We start from the raw sequence: 14,464 nt of genomic DNA, 5'->3' as shown, positions 1-14,464 counted from the left end.
ATCAATAGAACAGTGCTGTTTGTATTTCAAGTTTGTCGCAATTGCTATATTACCTTACTCTACTGCGCATGCTTAAAATGACCTACAATTTACACGAACCCAACGCAACTGAATATTGATAACAACAATACTTACTTATCGTAGTTTATTACACAATATGAGAGCAAGGGCAAAACCAGTCTTAATGTATGTGCGTTGAGTATTGTCTTAGATTAGCCAGTGCAGTCCGCAGAGGCTAATCAGGATGAAATGTTCCGCCTAGACTATATTTTTGTTTAGAATAGACTTCCATTAAAAACATAAAATTCTATGAAATCTGAACCAGCTTAGCCTATTTTTCGAAATAGCTGTTTAATGTCACTTTTGACCTTACCTGACCTGACCGCGGCTAGACACAAATGAATACACTTCATTTATTCCATTGGCTGATTTGAGCATACCACCAAAACATTGGAAACATGTCCGCGTCTTTGTAACACTGTTTTACTGCGTGTTCAGCATGAAACAATTTTATCTATAATGAAAAGGCTTGATAGATAGAACAGTTTTACACAGACATCAATACGGTTTGTGCGTGCACCTTTTATTTTCAGAGGATTGCTAGCGCAATAGCGTTTGTACTTAAAGGCTATGTTCTCATATTTAGTAATTACTTCCATATTCCCGTCTGTGTTCTAGTATATTTTAGTTCATTAAAGTATCGTTTTTCCCTATCCTGATATTCGTTTTGGCCACAACAGTTTAAATTGTTTTCGAAATTGAACATTTAACATGTAAAAGTATAAAGTTTTAAACAAGCCGTCGTTCCAGCAGTGGAAGCGTGGGCTCACGTTAATGCATTTCATTCCAACCCGAAAGGTATCAGGGTCAGTTTGCGGCCAGTAAAATAATCGTTATATAATATAGACGCTATCGCGTGAACTAGACGAACTGGAACTTTCTTTACACCAGAAATATGTTAAATGAAGATATTCAGCGATATAATTATGGTATGTCAATAATAGATTCTTAATGTGTTTTCAACAATACCATGATAAATATTATTTTTTGTTTAATGTAAGGGGTGTAGCGGCAGTTTATTTAACCAAGGATATATTTATAGCTACACCGATGATGCGATTATCACAACTCAATATTTTTGTTATCAGTATCATCAGAAATGAACCGAGTAGGTTCATAATACAATTGTTAGAGGTTCGATCCCAGGTGGGGTTAACTTTTTTTTTACTTTTTTTTTCTTTCTTTGGTTTCATTCTTGTTTTTTACTGGAGCTTTTTAGTCCTGTAAGTTACATTTAACAATTTAAAGCATATACTCACAAACTTCCAAACATGCCAAAATCTGTGAACAAGTACATGTAATTTATTAATGATGAAGGTCGAGTTTGATACTGTATGGTCTTATGTTTGTGATTAAATATTGTTTTTTATTAATGTCTTTTGGTAAGCTGTTGTGATACCAGTTAAGATTGTAAACAATGTCTGATGTTTATGCATATTTCTAACAATCTATGTACCGGTACTTGGGTTTTGCCTAAGTGCTGTATTTTATGAAATTTGACGCAGACGGTAGGGCTTGTTAAAACAAAAAATATCTGTTAAAAGTGCGGTGACCCCCTTTTTTATTTGTGTTTTATGATGATAATACGAAGATAAACATATTTGATCAGTTTCGCAGATTCTATTAGACAGAACAATTTTTAATTCCATTAATGTGGTTACAAAAGTAAAAAATTACGTTTTTTTGGGGTGACATAAACACTGTAAAAAATAATAACCTTAACATTTAACCTGTGTACTCCATTTTATTGGTGCTGTGTGGTTTAATTAAATGGTATATAATGCATCTTAGCTTATGTAATATCTTCATGTTGCCAATTTCATGGGTTACTAATTATTTTTACGCAATAAGAGATTTTTCAGTTTTATTGAAAAAATAAATGTGATATTATGGTGAATAAAATCAAAACAAGGCCGGTGACCCTATGTTTGTATTTCATTTTTCATGTAGTATTTGTATATATATCTTCAATATAAATTTTGGACAAAATCGATTAGATGGAAAAAAAACAGCAAAACTGCAGCAACACACCTTAACAAGAATTATTCCACTATATTGACTAATGTATTAAGCATGAGCGCGATGATTCTCGATACTGTTAATAATTGAATCAAATAGCGATGTCCGACAAACCACTAACACAGGTTTGTTCGAAAAACGCGCGTATAAATATTTAAAATATGTACGGATACTTCGCGTGTGGCCGGTTGACTCATATGTTTTAATTTCACGTCCATTCTTCTTTTGGTTTTCTGTTTTGTATCTATAGGTTTATGACCAGCAATATGTAATAATGTTAAATAAGCCGCGAAAACTCCGCGTATCATCCCGTACTGCGTGTGATGCAGCTAAGAACTCTACAGAAAAAGACATTCGTTATCTTTGATCTCATTCATTGAACTCTTTACCTTTCACCAACTCCAACCACAATCAACGGCGTATATCTTTTTTTAAAGATATTTCTTGTTATTTATATTCACATGAGTACGCCATTACTTATACATCTCGTCTGAAGTAATTTCTGTGACGAAACATACTAGACTCTCTAGATTTTAGGGTAAACAATTTGGACGTGGTGGATTTGTAACAATAATTTGTTTAAAGGCATCAAACGGTTCCAAAACTTATTTCGGATTGTGGGTTTTCTCATATATACTTGTAAACTTCACTAGGAATGAAATAATCTTATTCCGACAAGATTGCGATTTCATAAATCGTGTTTTGGGTCAGAAAGGTGAGCATTTGATACAAACATTAGACAAATATAGTGTGGTTTATATATATTTTTTTATTCAATGGGAACACCTAAAATTTTGCATTGAAGTAGGAAATAAAGGTGTTTGAATAGAGAAATATTGTCGTAGCAGACTAATGGAATAGATGAGACAATTCTGAGAATAGGCACTGGAGTAGCAGATTGATAAAATAAAGTGGGAACTTTACACCATTTAAACTCGAGTACCAGATTAATGGAACTAAGAGAGACATTATGAGCATTGGTACTGGAGTATCAGATTAATGGAATAAAGTGGGAACTTTGCAGTATTTGAAATGGAGTCCAGATTAATGAAATAAAGAGGGAAATTATGAACATTGGTACTGGAGTATCAGATTAATCAAATAAAGAGGGAAACAACTGGTACTGGGGTACCAAATTAATGAAATACATAGGGACATTCTGAGAGTTGGCACTGTAGTAACGGATTAATGGAATAACTAGGGCAATTCTAACAGCTAGCAATGGTTTACCAGATTAATGGAATAATGAGGGAAATTCTAACAATTGGTAGTAGATTACACGACTAATGGAATAAATAGGGAAATTCTGAGAATTGTTACTGGAAAACCAGATTAATGGAATGAAAAAAGAAATTATAGCAACTGGCTCTGGAGTAGCAGATAAAAAAAACAAAGAGGCAGAGCTTAAGTTAAACAGTAAATTAAAAGTATTACAGTGTGTGATTTATTTTGAATGCGTGGTCTAAAGTGAATGTAAGGTATCTCTCTATTTGATCAATTCTTAATTAACAAATGAAAATTTCAGTGTGGTAGCAGTACAGTATTTTATTCAGTCAAAATCAAAATATCACATGTAGGCTGTGTCTAAGTATCATATATTAGTGTTTATGTCCCTTATGCATTTGCAACTTTTGTAAAATGCTGTCAATTGTCCTGTGTGCGTCCAGCAATATATTGTGATTTTATATTTGTATATGTCAAAACTTAAAAAACATGGGGCTTGAGATTGAAAACTACTTATCATGCTGTCCTTAGCTTTCTGACTGCCACACGACAAATTTCATGAACTTATTATTATTGCAGTTATAGTCTTTTTTTCTTCACTCACATTTTATTATCCCAACATGGTGAGTTTGATTATTTGCATAGTTCTTTTTTCTGCATCTTTAATGAATTTTATTTATTTGCAGAACAGATTTATTTGTGAATTTTGCAACATTTTATTGGTGTTCTGAATGTACTGGAATAAATGTTGAAATTTTATGTTAATTTGTTGTGTTGTAAGTATTTAATTCTGTTCAAATATATATCATATATATAAATACCGCCTGATATGCTTACAGGCGTATACAAAAATACTAAAACCTCAAGACCTTGTTTGGTTCATTCCATGCCCCACCCTAACTACATATACAGAGGTTAAAAATATGTTAACAATTATTAAGTATAGAATTCCTCAATTTCATCTTTTCACAGAATCTCAATTAGACAAAAATGTAGAAAAACAAGCCAGTTTGGAATGAACACTCAGGAATTGCTCAATTCCTAAAATTACAAAAGTGGGTTCTTCATGAAGTAAAGTGGTTTAAGATGCGCCACTTTATTTCTGCGTTAAGTATGCTATTCCTGTCCTTCGAAAGAGGGACTATATAGACTCAATGAAATATACTGTTTAAAGGATAATTATACAACATTCTGTTAGCAGTGTCAACACAATTTGGAATGAAACTTCTTCTGATTTTAGTAAGTTTTTATTTTATTTTTCTATTTCTGCAATATAAAACTCAGACACATGTTATTCAACAAAATAAATAAAGCCACAGGCACAATAATACACATTATAGAAATATACTATTTTATATGTTAGTTGCCTCATAAACAATTTCATATTTAACAGTGTATGCTATTTATGGTATATAGACAATGTATAATTTTATTATTTGTTGATTCCATTAAACACATACAAACTCTTTAACGGAATTGATCCGATGTAACCATTTTACAAGGTACTGTGCAAGTAATTGGATATGTTTTATACATGCAAAAAGCATGGATCTCACAATCAATAACAAGCAAATTTCTTGAATTGATATCCCCCTCCAATTTCAAAATTGTGTGACAGACTGACAGACGGACGTTCTGAGTGACTGGCTGACGGACGGAGAATGCCAATTTTAATAATTCCTCGGCTTTTGGCTGGGAATAACAAAAGTAATATGACAAAACTGCATAATCTGTTATTTAATTAGATTTTTTAATGACTACCTAGTTCGACATTCAATGTATGATTGGAATATATCGACATTTAGAAGAAGCAATTGATGCTTCAATGGTTTCTGTTCTAAATTTAAATATATTGTTATTTTTTTTACAGTATCTTATAATATTTGTTATGAACTTATGGTGCTCAGACAAATTGTTTAATTCGCTTTGCCAGTTTTGAGTATAACACTTAATTATTCATAGAATGCTTAAATAAATCTATATGAATCACTAACAACTTAAATTATCTATACATATCCAAAACCACAACTAGCATGTTTATCCGTAGTATCGGCCCTATAAATGAATACAAACGAATTTCGGAAGGAAACAAACGCATGCGTTATATGTTAATCTTTAGTTCAATGTAGATTCTTTGACATACTAGCGAAACTGCATTTAAATCGGCAATGTTTTGACAAAATAATGGCTAGACTTAGCTCCCTAAAATCATAGAATCACCCTGGAATAAACATGACCTACTTTCCAACGAACATCATGAGAATGATCGTCCTAATAGTCTTGGATAACCATCGAATAAATTACAACATCTAAAAATAAAAAATAAAAACATTAACTTTGAAACTTGAAACATTGTATTTGATTAAACGCCTATTTTTATAAAAATATTCAATGGTGTTGTACAATAACATATGATACAATACAGCACATAATAACACTACTACTACTTATAAAACTTATTTCAAAAACTGGCGATGTTAAATGAAAAATCGTCAGGATAATTAAAAGAAAGTGCAACTGATATGATTAGAACATATAACCTTTTCCAATAGACACTTATTACTAAAAATCAAAAGACAATTACTTAGATAAAAAAGATTTTTTATTAAATGATATATAAAAGATATTATATAAAAGATATTATACAATATTATATTAAAGGATATATACAAGATATTATATTAAAGATATTATACAATGTTTATACTATAATAGTTATTATTATATATAAAACTTAAACGATAGTATTTATAACTTAAAAGCTAAAGATGTAATCACAGTCCAGCACTTCCTGAAGAATTTTCGTTAAAAGCACGATATTATGAGGACGGCCGATACTATTAGAGTAAGAAATACATATATAATCAAATTACAATGACTTAACGTCCCTGGGATACTGTAATTGTCGTTCATAATTATGTTGATATACATAATGATTAGCGGTGTTTTAGAAAAGGAAATTTAACCAAACATGTAAATACTCTTATAAATTAAATGAAGCATAGACATATAATTTTAATTTATCGTACATCATCCATGTGGAATGGTTTGAGTACCATGTGGTTTGATTTGTTTAATTTTAAAGCTTACTTGGACGCACAACCAATGAAATGCATGGCTAATAATACATGAGTATGAAGTTTTGATAGACAATATCTTGACTATTTATCAAGAAGCTAAGCTTCTTTGAGTGAATGTTGGTTCCGACAATGAACCAAGTTCAATACCACCAAAAGTATCACACAATTCTTTGCAATAAATTACATTTGCATGATATTATGTTGATTGATTTTTTCTCCAGGTTGCTGTGTTCGTCTGTGTGGCTACGGTTAAATGCTGTAAAGGTAAAATAGTTTAAAACACCTAAACTTTATCTATTATATTTCAAATTATACCTTAAATTGACTTGATCCCGGATTTTGGTATATTTTCAAATACAGGGCCCAACATTAAAGGTATTTCAACTGTTCAGGACTACCAAATGTAAGGTCCAGACAAGGTAAACATACATGTGCTAGTCCGATTGTCATTTCTGATACAATATTGAATATAATATAATGATTTTGCTGAATTTCATTCATTAAATAGTTTTTCCCATTATTATAACACTTATATTAAAGCCAAACAAATTTTATATCTGAAACAACATATATCATACTATTTACTTAGACATAATAATATTGTTCCATTATAAACAAACAAACAACATTCCCATTTTTACTTCTATTTAATCTTATTTTATGATAAATAACTTGACTATTTGTTTGTTGCAAAACCAAAAAACATTATTAGTCCAATGAGAGGTTTCTGGCCTACTTTTTGGAATAACAGCTCCGCTGGGTCACAATTTGTTAATCCATAATGCCCAATATGCATGTATTTTTTCATTTTTTTATTATCCGACTTTTCGTAAATAAATCTAGCTTGGTCCTGATTTGTAAGCGTACATCTCATTTGCCCTTATGCAGTGCAACAAACAATACCACAACCTTCCACACGTGAATCAAACAAAAATAAGGAAATAAAATTTAGTTTGTTTCCCCATAAAGAGTTAAAATTTAATAAATAACAAAATTCAAAAGATTTCATGGTAAAATCACGTTAATTACGTATGCTGTTATCACATTAGCGCCTTAAGTAAAGTTTTCGATAAAAATGTTTATGTTAAATAATCATGAAAATATCGAAAAGTAATTACTCTGCCAGTGATGAATCAAATAATGTTTCCAGTTAACGAGAACATTGACAAAATAGAGCATAGTTTTTAGTTTCACACTAGATTATATATTTTAATTCACGACTTATCATAGAGAATATGTGCTTTCTATGGTAATGAGTGAATACAAATGAATAATCTACACACACAAACACAACATTTTTATTTTTATTTAAAGCTTTTTCCACCGTTTATTTTTTACTTTTTAAAACAATTCAGTGAGCAAATTTCACTGGAATTATAACCTCGTGACATGATGTATAAGAACAACATCATTTCACGGTAATCGGTGACAAATATGGATAATTTTACTGTTATTTTTCACTGATCGAAAGTCGAATCATTTTCAAATAACTGATATTTCCATATAAACCACAGAAAAGTGTAAGATAATTCATAAATCAAAATCACAGAATTACACTCAATGAGTACGAGAAGAAGGTGATTTTTGCTTAAAATAAAGAAAAAGGTGAAACAGAAATGGTCATTAGCAATAATAATTACAATAAATCAAGTCAGACAGGCAGCTTAGGTCACAACTTTGAAAATATTAGAAGAACGAATTTGGTTAAATCCAATACGCAGTATTATTGGATTAATTAGTTGGATTTACAATGCTTGTTAAAAATAATTATGTAAGTATAAGAGTTTTTTTTCTTGCTAGACAAAATACGAAATTTTGCATAACCAAAATAGATCACCCATTCCATAGTAGGTCAAGGTCAAAGAGAGGTTTGGTGGCATAGGTAAAAGGTCAAAAGTATTTTAAGGGCCATGTTCACAGATTTGTTGGCATTTTCAATGTAGTTCACTTAATTTCTCAATTTGATAAATCTAACAGAATTCAAGAGAGCTCAAGTTTAACACGATGACAACAATTTCAACATAAAAAATGATTAAAAAAGTTTTTACCAACGTAATTCGAACCAGGATTGTCAAGATACAAAGACTACCACTTTATCCTCTTGACAATCCAGACATTTATATTGCATCATGAAAAATATATACAAATATTTCACGTTTTGACACACTTTCTTGTGTGCAGCATAACTCTCGAAGTCATGGAGGAATTCACACCAAACTCAATCTCAAGAGCAAGGGCTTAAATGGGAAGTGCAGAGTACAAGGACCATAACTCTGTTGAGGATAAACATGAACATTGTTATTGCCCTTTTTTTACATTTCTTGTGCAAAGATTAATTCTCTTATTTTTGAAGGTATCTACATAGACTGTGTATATTGCTTGATGATATTAAGTGTACAATAGCAACTCTTTTGACAGTATTTTTGGAGTAATTTTGCTTATTTTTTGTATAATCCATATTTGAATCAATAATTGCAGAACAATTGGAGAGTGGCCTAGCAGTTCCATTTTATTATGGTCACTCAAACCTTAGTTGTACCAAAGGAAAGGGAAAAAATAAAGGAAAGCGATCTTTAAACACAGTCAGCACCACTCGTCTGGTACACAGATTTGTGTACTACTGCGGATATTATTTCGAATGGATTGATGGTAGGTGTTTGTTTCTTTAAATAAATTGTTGGCATTTGTTATATACACGGTTAATGGTTGGTTCACTAGTTACACTATATCAATGAATGTACACAATACACACTTCCACAAATAAGGGGACATCGATAGGTGCCTCCGTGTCTATCCAGCCAAATCATCAGTCAGTCCATCCATCAGTCAGTTTTTCCCAACTCTTATAAGCACCCACACATTTGGATAATTGTTGCTGATAATATAACTTTGCAAAGTCGTCAACCTATATGGCATTGTGTGTTGTCTGCAAATGGGAACAATCCAGGTCAAGGTAATTTTGCGCATCAAAAGTCAAAATAATAATACAGACTGGACATGCTGTCTTATGGCCCATTTTTATCCTTGACCAGTGAGTTACCTTACCTTTGAGGTAGGAAGACGGGTGTTACATGCAACAATTAAAATGATAATTAATATTAATATTTTATAAGGTAAATAGTTTATCACTGCATTGATAAAGTAGTAAGAAAAAACAAGTTTTTATTGAGTAGCGGCTAGATTTCCTACCTGGTTGGTAGGTTAAAAAAAATCAGCTTGAAGCTTTACATAGAATACAATTTATATGCGCTTATAAAGTTATATGGTAACTGTTTAAAACTAGAAACTTAATCAAAATTAGTACAGAAAATAATAAAAATCTCAGTTTACAGTTAAGAAAAACGGTGATTTATTTCTGAAAATAGAATATGATAATTCGATGTGAATTGTTTTATAACTATTGTAGAAGGAGTGGATCCCTTTGGAACAAGCCCTCTAGGACGAAATTGTAATCCTGAAATTTACAGCGAGCCAGCTGGTTACAGTCGTGTGAAACTGGAATGCGCTAAGAACTGTGCTAAGAAATTCAGCAGGAATTTTCAATATCACATGTTGAACAACAACTGCCACCACTTTGCAAACACCATGGCTAGTTTCTTGGATAGATCAGACGGGGAGTGCTGCAATAATTAGTGGAAATATTGATGTGATGCATTCAGAAATGTAAAATACAGCAAATGCATTGCATATTGTTGAGCGCAAGCTGCTGCTGTCACGTTAACTGTTGTCAGGATAGGATTATACATTTTGTTGTATATTACATGATGAATTCTTTAGCTTAATTTTGCCATAGCAATATGTCTACATTGATTGGTCATTTAATTAAGTAAGACAGGCTGGTGAAAACTTCTTACATGTTATTCATTGTTAAATCAAACGTAAATAACAAGTTTTACAAACTTAGTTAAAAATTTCAAATAGATGTTATTCAACAACAATTAATGAAGGCAAAACCACTTCAAACAACGGGAAATATTTTAATGGAAACAAATTTAAGTTCCACACACTACATAAATCTTAAATTAATATTAAAACTTAACATTTTACCCTGCAAAGTACAAATTGATATTGTTAATATTCGATTCCACAATACAATAACTTACATATAGAGGCTACACAATTTTCATCCAACAATTATGCACACACACAATTCTATTTGATATTGATTTTTAACTTGGCAGACAATGATTATTCGTCAAAAGTGTAAACTCAATGTCTTAAATGGTGTCACTTAAAGTAAATTCTTTCGAATATTACAGTTCTATAATGATATTGTCTTACAAATCTCCATGCTCTAAGAATTCGCAAAAATGTATTTGTTATTATGTGTTATACCTCAACACAATAATTCTTATCTGCATACAATAATAAGACATGACTTTAAGTGTGCATGTTCCTATCAATTTAGATTTTTGTAATTGAAGACCAGTCCCAAATTTAGCTTGATGGCCCCTGGAAATGGGTGCAGCATAGCCTATTCATGTATTTTTCAGAGAGCTTAAACATGTATAACACTAGGTCAGAAAGCCCTGAAAGTGCTCATTATTTTTAAATCATAAATTAATGCATTGCAATAGTTCTTATCAGAGTTAAATGTGGTAACTTGTCTGATAAAATTGATTCTCATTTATGAAAAGCATTTAACACTTTCCATGTCTGTAAACCCTTTGTCTTGAACAGAAAATAAAATTATTTTCTTGTGCATTCGTTTGTTCATCGATCAGTTCCATGGGTAGTGAACATGGAACATAAGTTGCACATCTAAAAAATCACGTGAAACAAATAGCAAGAGTCTTAATTATTTTGTCCATCTTGTTTTTGTTTCAACTAAGTCATTTTAGGCCTTCTTCTTGGCAAACTGGACTAAATTCATTTGATTAAAGTGGCATCCCGCCTAAACTGAATATACTAACTGTACAAACTAATCTGGGACGACACTTTACGCACATGTATAATACTGACTGTACAAACTAATCTGGGACGACACTTTACGCACATGTATAAAGCCCAGTTTTACCTGAGCGAGGCTCATACGAACAGTTTTTCATTTAAACTACACTTCAAACCTCAACTGCCTCCGGATTTTTGTTCAAAATGAAGGGTGATTTAAGAAGTGAGGGGATAAACTTTTGCGGGTCATCCTCCTTATGGGTGTTCACCCGTGAAAATTATGGGGTCATGTTTTATCATACTGTATTGATTTGAGCCTTGCTGGGATATAATGCATTTGCCTTAAGTTTGGTCCTGGATTAGCCTGTTGAGTCCGCACAGGCTAATCATGGACGACACTTTTCGTTTAGACTGGATTTTTGTTGTGAAGTCTTTCTTTCAACAAAAACTACCATAAAAGCAGAAGGTTTCGTCCCAACACAGGTCAATCTCGGACAACACTTTACTTACATGCATTAAGCCTAGTTTTCCAAGAACCAGGCTAATTTGGAAAAGCCAGTACAGTATACTAGTTCATCAATTTTCTGATTTCTTTTTCTAGTATGATTATTTAGCTCATATTACTTAAGTAACACGGCTGTTTATCACAACATTTCAATTAACTCTTTCAGTGCTGGAACCGAATTTTGAAGGCCTTTGCAAACAGTTTGGATCCAGATGAGACGCCACAAAATGTGGCGTCTCATCAGGATCCAAACTGTTTGCTATTCTTATAGTATTCTTTGAAAAAAAATTGAAGAAAATGCTAATTCTAGAAATTCAGCAGACGACATTTTAGCAGACGACAAATTTCCCAGCATGCAAAGGGTTAACCTAAATTGTATAAAGTAAGCTGTATGCTTCTAATTTGCAGGTCAGATTTATGGTAGTTACCTAATGATTCTCAGACATGTGTTAAGTTTCAATTGAATAAAAGATATAGCATATGTACTTGTTACATGCAAAAAATAACCTTCATTTCGTCTTGCATGCAAACCTTAATAGTAGTTTTATAAAAAACAAAAGGGGCAGAATCTTGCTTAAAAGCTCGTAACTTTTATAGGTGTTCGGCAGTGAATGTTCTTGGCGAGCTGGAACACACATGCTGAGTTTTATTTCAATATCTGTAGCAGATATAGACATATGGAGTAGTTGCATAAAAACAGAAATTATTATGGTGAAAAAGGACATAATTCTGCAACATATCTACATAATAAAATATTACTTATCAAATTCAATGCACACCATGTGTTATAGACTCAAATGCTAGTAGCAGGTGTGTAATATAAAAATGGTGACTTTGATTACGTAAGGGCGTCTGCACACGATGACCTACTTGCACCATAATGACTTTAAGAGACGTTCTGACCAAGAACAACTTTGATGGACAGTGTAGATTATATATATTAACCTTGCTCTGGCAAAACGGGGCTTAATCCATGTGTGTAGTGTTGTCAAAGATTAGCCCGTACAGTTCATACAGGTTAATCAGGGACGACACTTTCCGCCTAAACTTGATTTTGCTAATGAGCATGTGTATCCGTAGTTTCGGCCCGGTTAATGAAAACATCTAAATATTTTCAGTGAAAAGATTGAAAAACATACATGTTTAATTCGTTAATCTTTAGTTTAATTTGTATTCTTGGATATAACAACAAAACCTTCATTAAAATGCCAGCAGGTCGCCATGGTGTAATGGATATGGTGTCTGCCTAGCGACCGGGAGGTCACGGGTTCGATTCCCACCAAGGTTTACAAATAAGACCCCAAAATCGAAGTGTGTAATTCCGGACGTCCAGATGTCAGTAATGACGGAAGGCGACTTTCCGTCGATTTTTCACAATAGAACAAGAACTTTGCTATAAATTCCACGAACGTTTTTCATAGGGCCGATACTATTAGAATAAGATCTTCCTTTAAACGAAAAAAATATCATTAAAGAGGAAAATTTCGTCCCTGATAAGCCAGTGTGAACTACACTGGCTAAACTGGGACGACACTTTACTCACAAGCATTAACCCCCGTTTCCCAGAGCGGGGCCCATATACGCAGATCAATCATCTACTTACATCCGATAACTCCATCATTACTCTAAGAGACATTTCACCTTGTCAACCTGACACAGTTGGACTCTGAGAGGCCTCCTGGGACGAGACGGTGTAGATCTGTAAGTTTAGCTCGTCTATAAGGACTTCGTGCATAAGTTGTAATATAAAATAGAACGGGGATAAATGTTTGAAAGTACTAAACATAAAATCAGCCTCTTTCTGGAAACACTTAGCTTAATGTATATTTGTAAAGTGGTGTCCCAGATTTGCCTGTGCAGTCCACGCAGGCTTATCAGGGACGACGCTTTCCATCTTTATTTGATTTTTGCTAAGAGGAGACCTTCTTATGAATCAAGGAAATTATAAAAACGGAAAGTGTCGTCCCTGATTTGCCTGTGCGGACTCAACAGGCTAATTAAACCCGGTTTTCCTGTAACAAAGCTAAAATAAAAACAGAAATATCTGCATTTTATGTCTACAAAGTATATTAATAATCTTGGTCAACCCACAACATGTGTTAAAGACTTGTCACTGTTTAACTTATCTTTTAATAAAAGAAAAATAAATGCAACATGTTCTTTAGTGTTTTAACAAGAATAAACTTATGTATTGTTAGGTGCTCTTATGAAATTTACAAACATTTTCAATTCTAAGTATTTTCAAACAAAGGCCGGTTATGTGAGAAATTACATTTGCTTTCAAAATGACTTATTATTAACTGCTAAAACATGTAAATCAAACCAAGCTTCCAAAACTCGGTATTCATTTTTATTAAACTTTGCATGACTTTTCACTACGTGAAGTGCAAATCTGAAAACTGTTGTGTGCATCATAAGTATAGGATCTGGCACGAGTTTTCATATCATACCATATTTTATTAAACGAGTTTAGGAATGTTGTTAGTAAGCGAGTCTTTGGCGAGCTTACTAACGAATTTCCTGGACGAGTTTAATAAAAACAAATGGTTTGATATGACAACGAGTGTCAGATCTTTTTTTTATCACATGCTTTTAAATGAGCAAATAAAATAAATACTTACGCAAAAATAATGATAAATCCCGAATGTTGATTAGATTTCGTGACATCATTTGACGTAGCAACGTC

General features: G+C 32.4%; 1 protein-coding gene across 1 annotated transcript; it reads left to right on the top strand.

Moving 5' to 3' along the window:
- The first annotated feature begins 4,421 nt into the window (after positions 1 to 4,421).
- Positions 4,422 to 11,083, top strand: LOC127847429 (uncharacterized). The gene is made up of 4 exons (XM_052379335.1): positions 4,422 to 4,542; positions 6,605 to 6,647; positions 8,862 to 9,032; positions 9,790 to 11,083. Exons 1-4 carry the CDS (start codon positions 4,522 to 4,524, stop codon positions 10,014 to 10,016), a joined length of 462 nt encoding a protein of 153 aa, XP_052235295.1. The 5' UTR covers positions 4,422 to 4,521; the 3' UTR covers positions 10,017 to 11,083.
- The last annotated feature ends 3,381 nt before the right edge of the window (positions 11,084 to 14,464 follow it).

The sequence above is a fragment of the Dreissena polymorpha genome, chromosome 10 (assembly GCF_020536995.1).
Source record: "Dreissena polymorpha isolate Duluth1 chromosome 10, UMN_Dpol_1.0, whole genome shotgun sequence".
Classification (NCBI taxonomy): domain Eukaryota; kingdom Metazoa; phylum Mollusca; class Bivalvia; order Myida; family Dreissenidae; genus Dreissena; species Dreissena polymorpha.
Note: the sequence above shows the minus strand (reverse complement) of the source record. Positions and strands in the feature narration are given on the sequence as shown.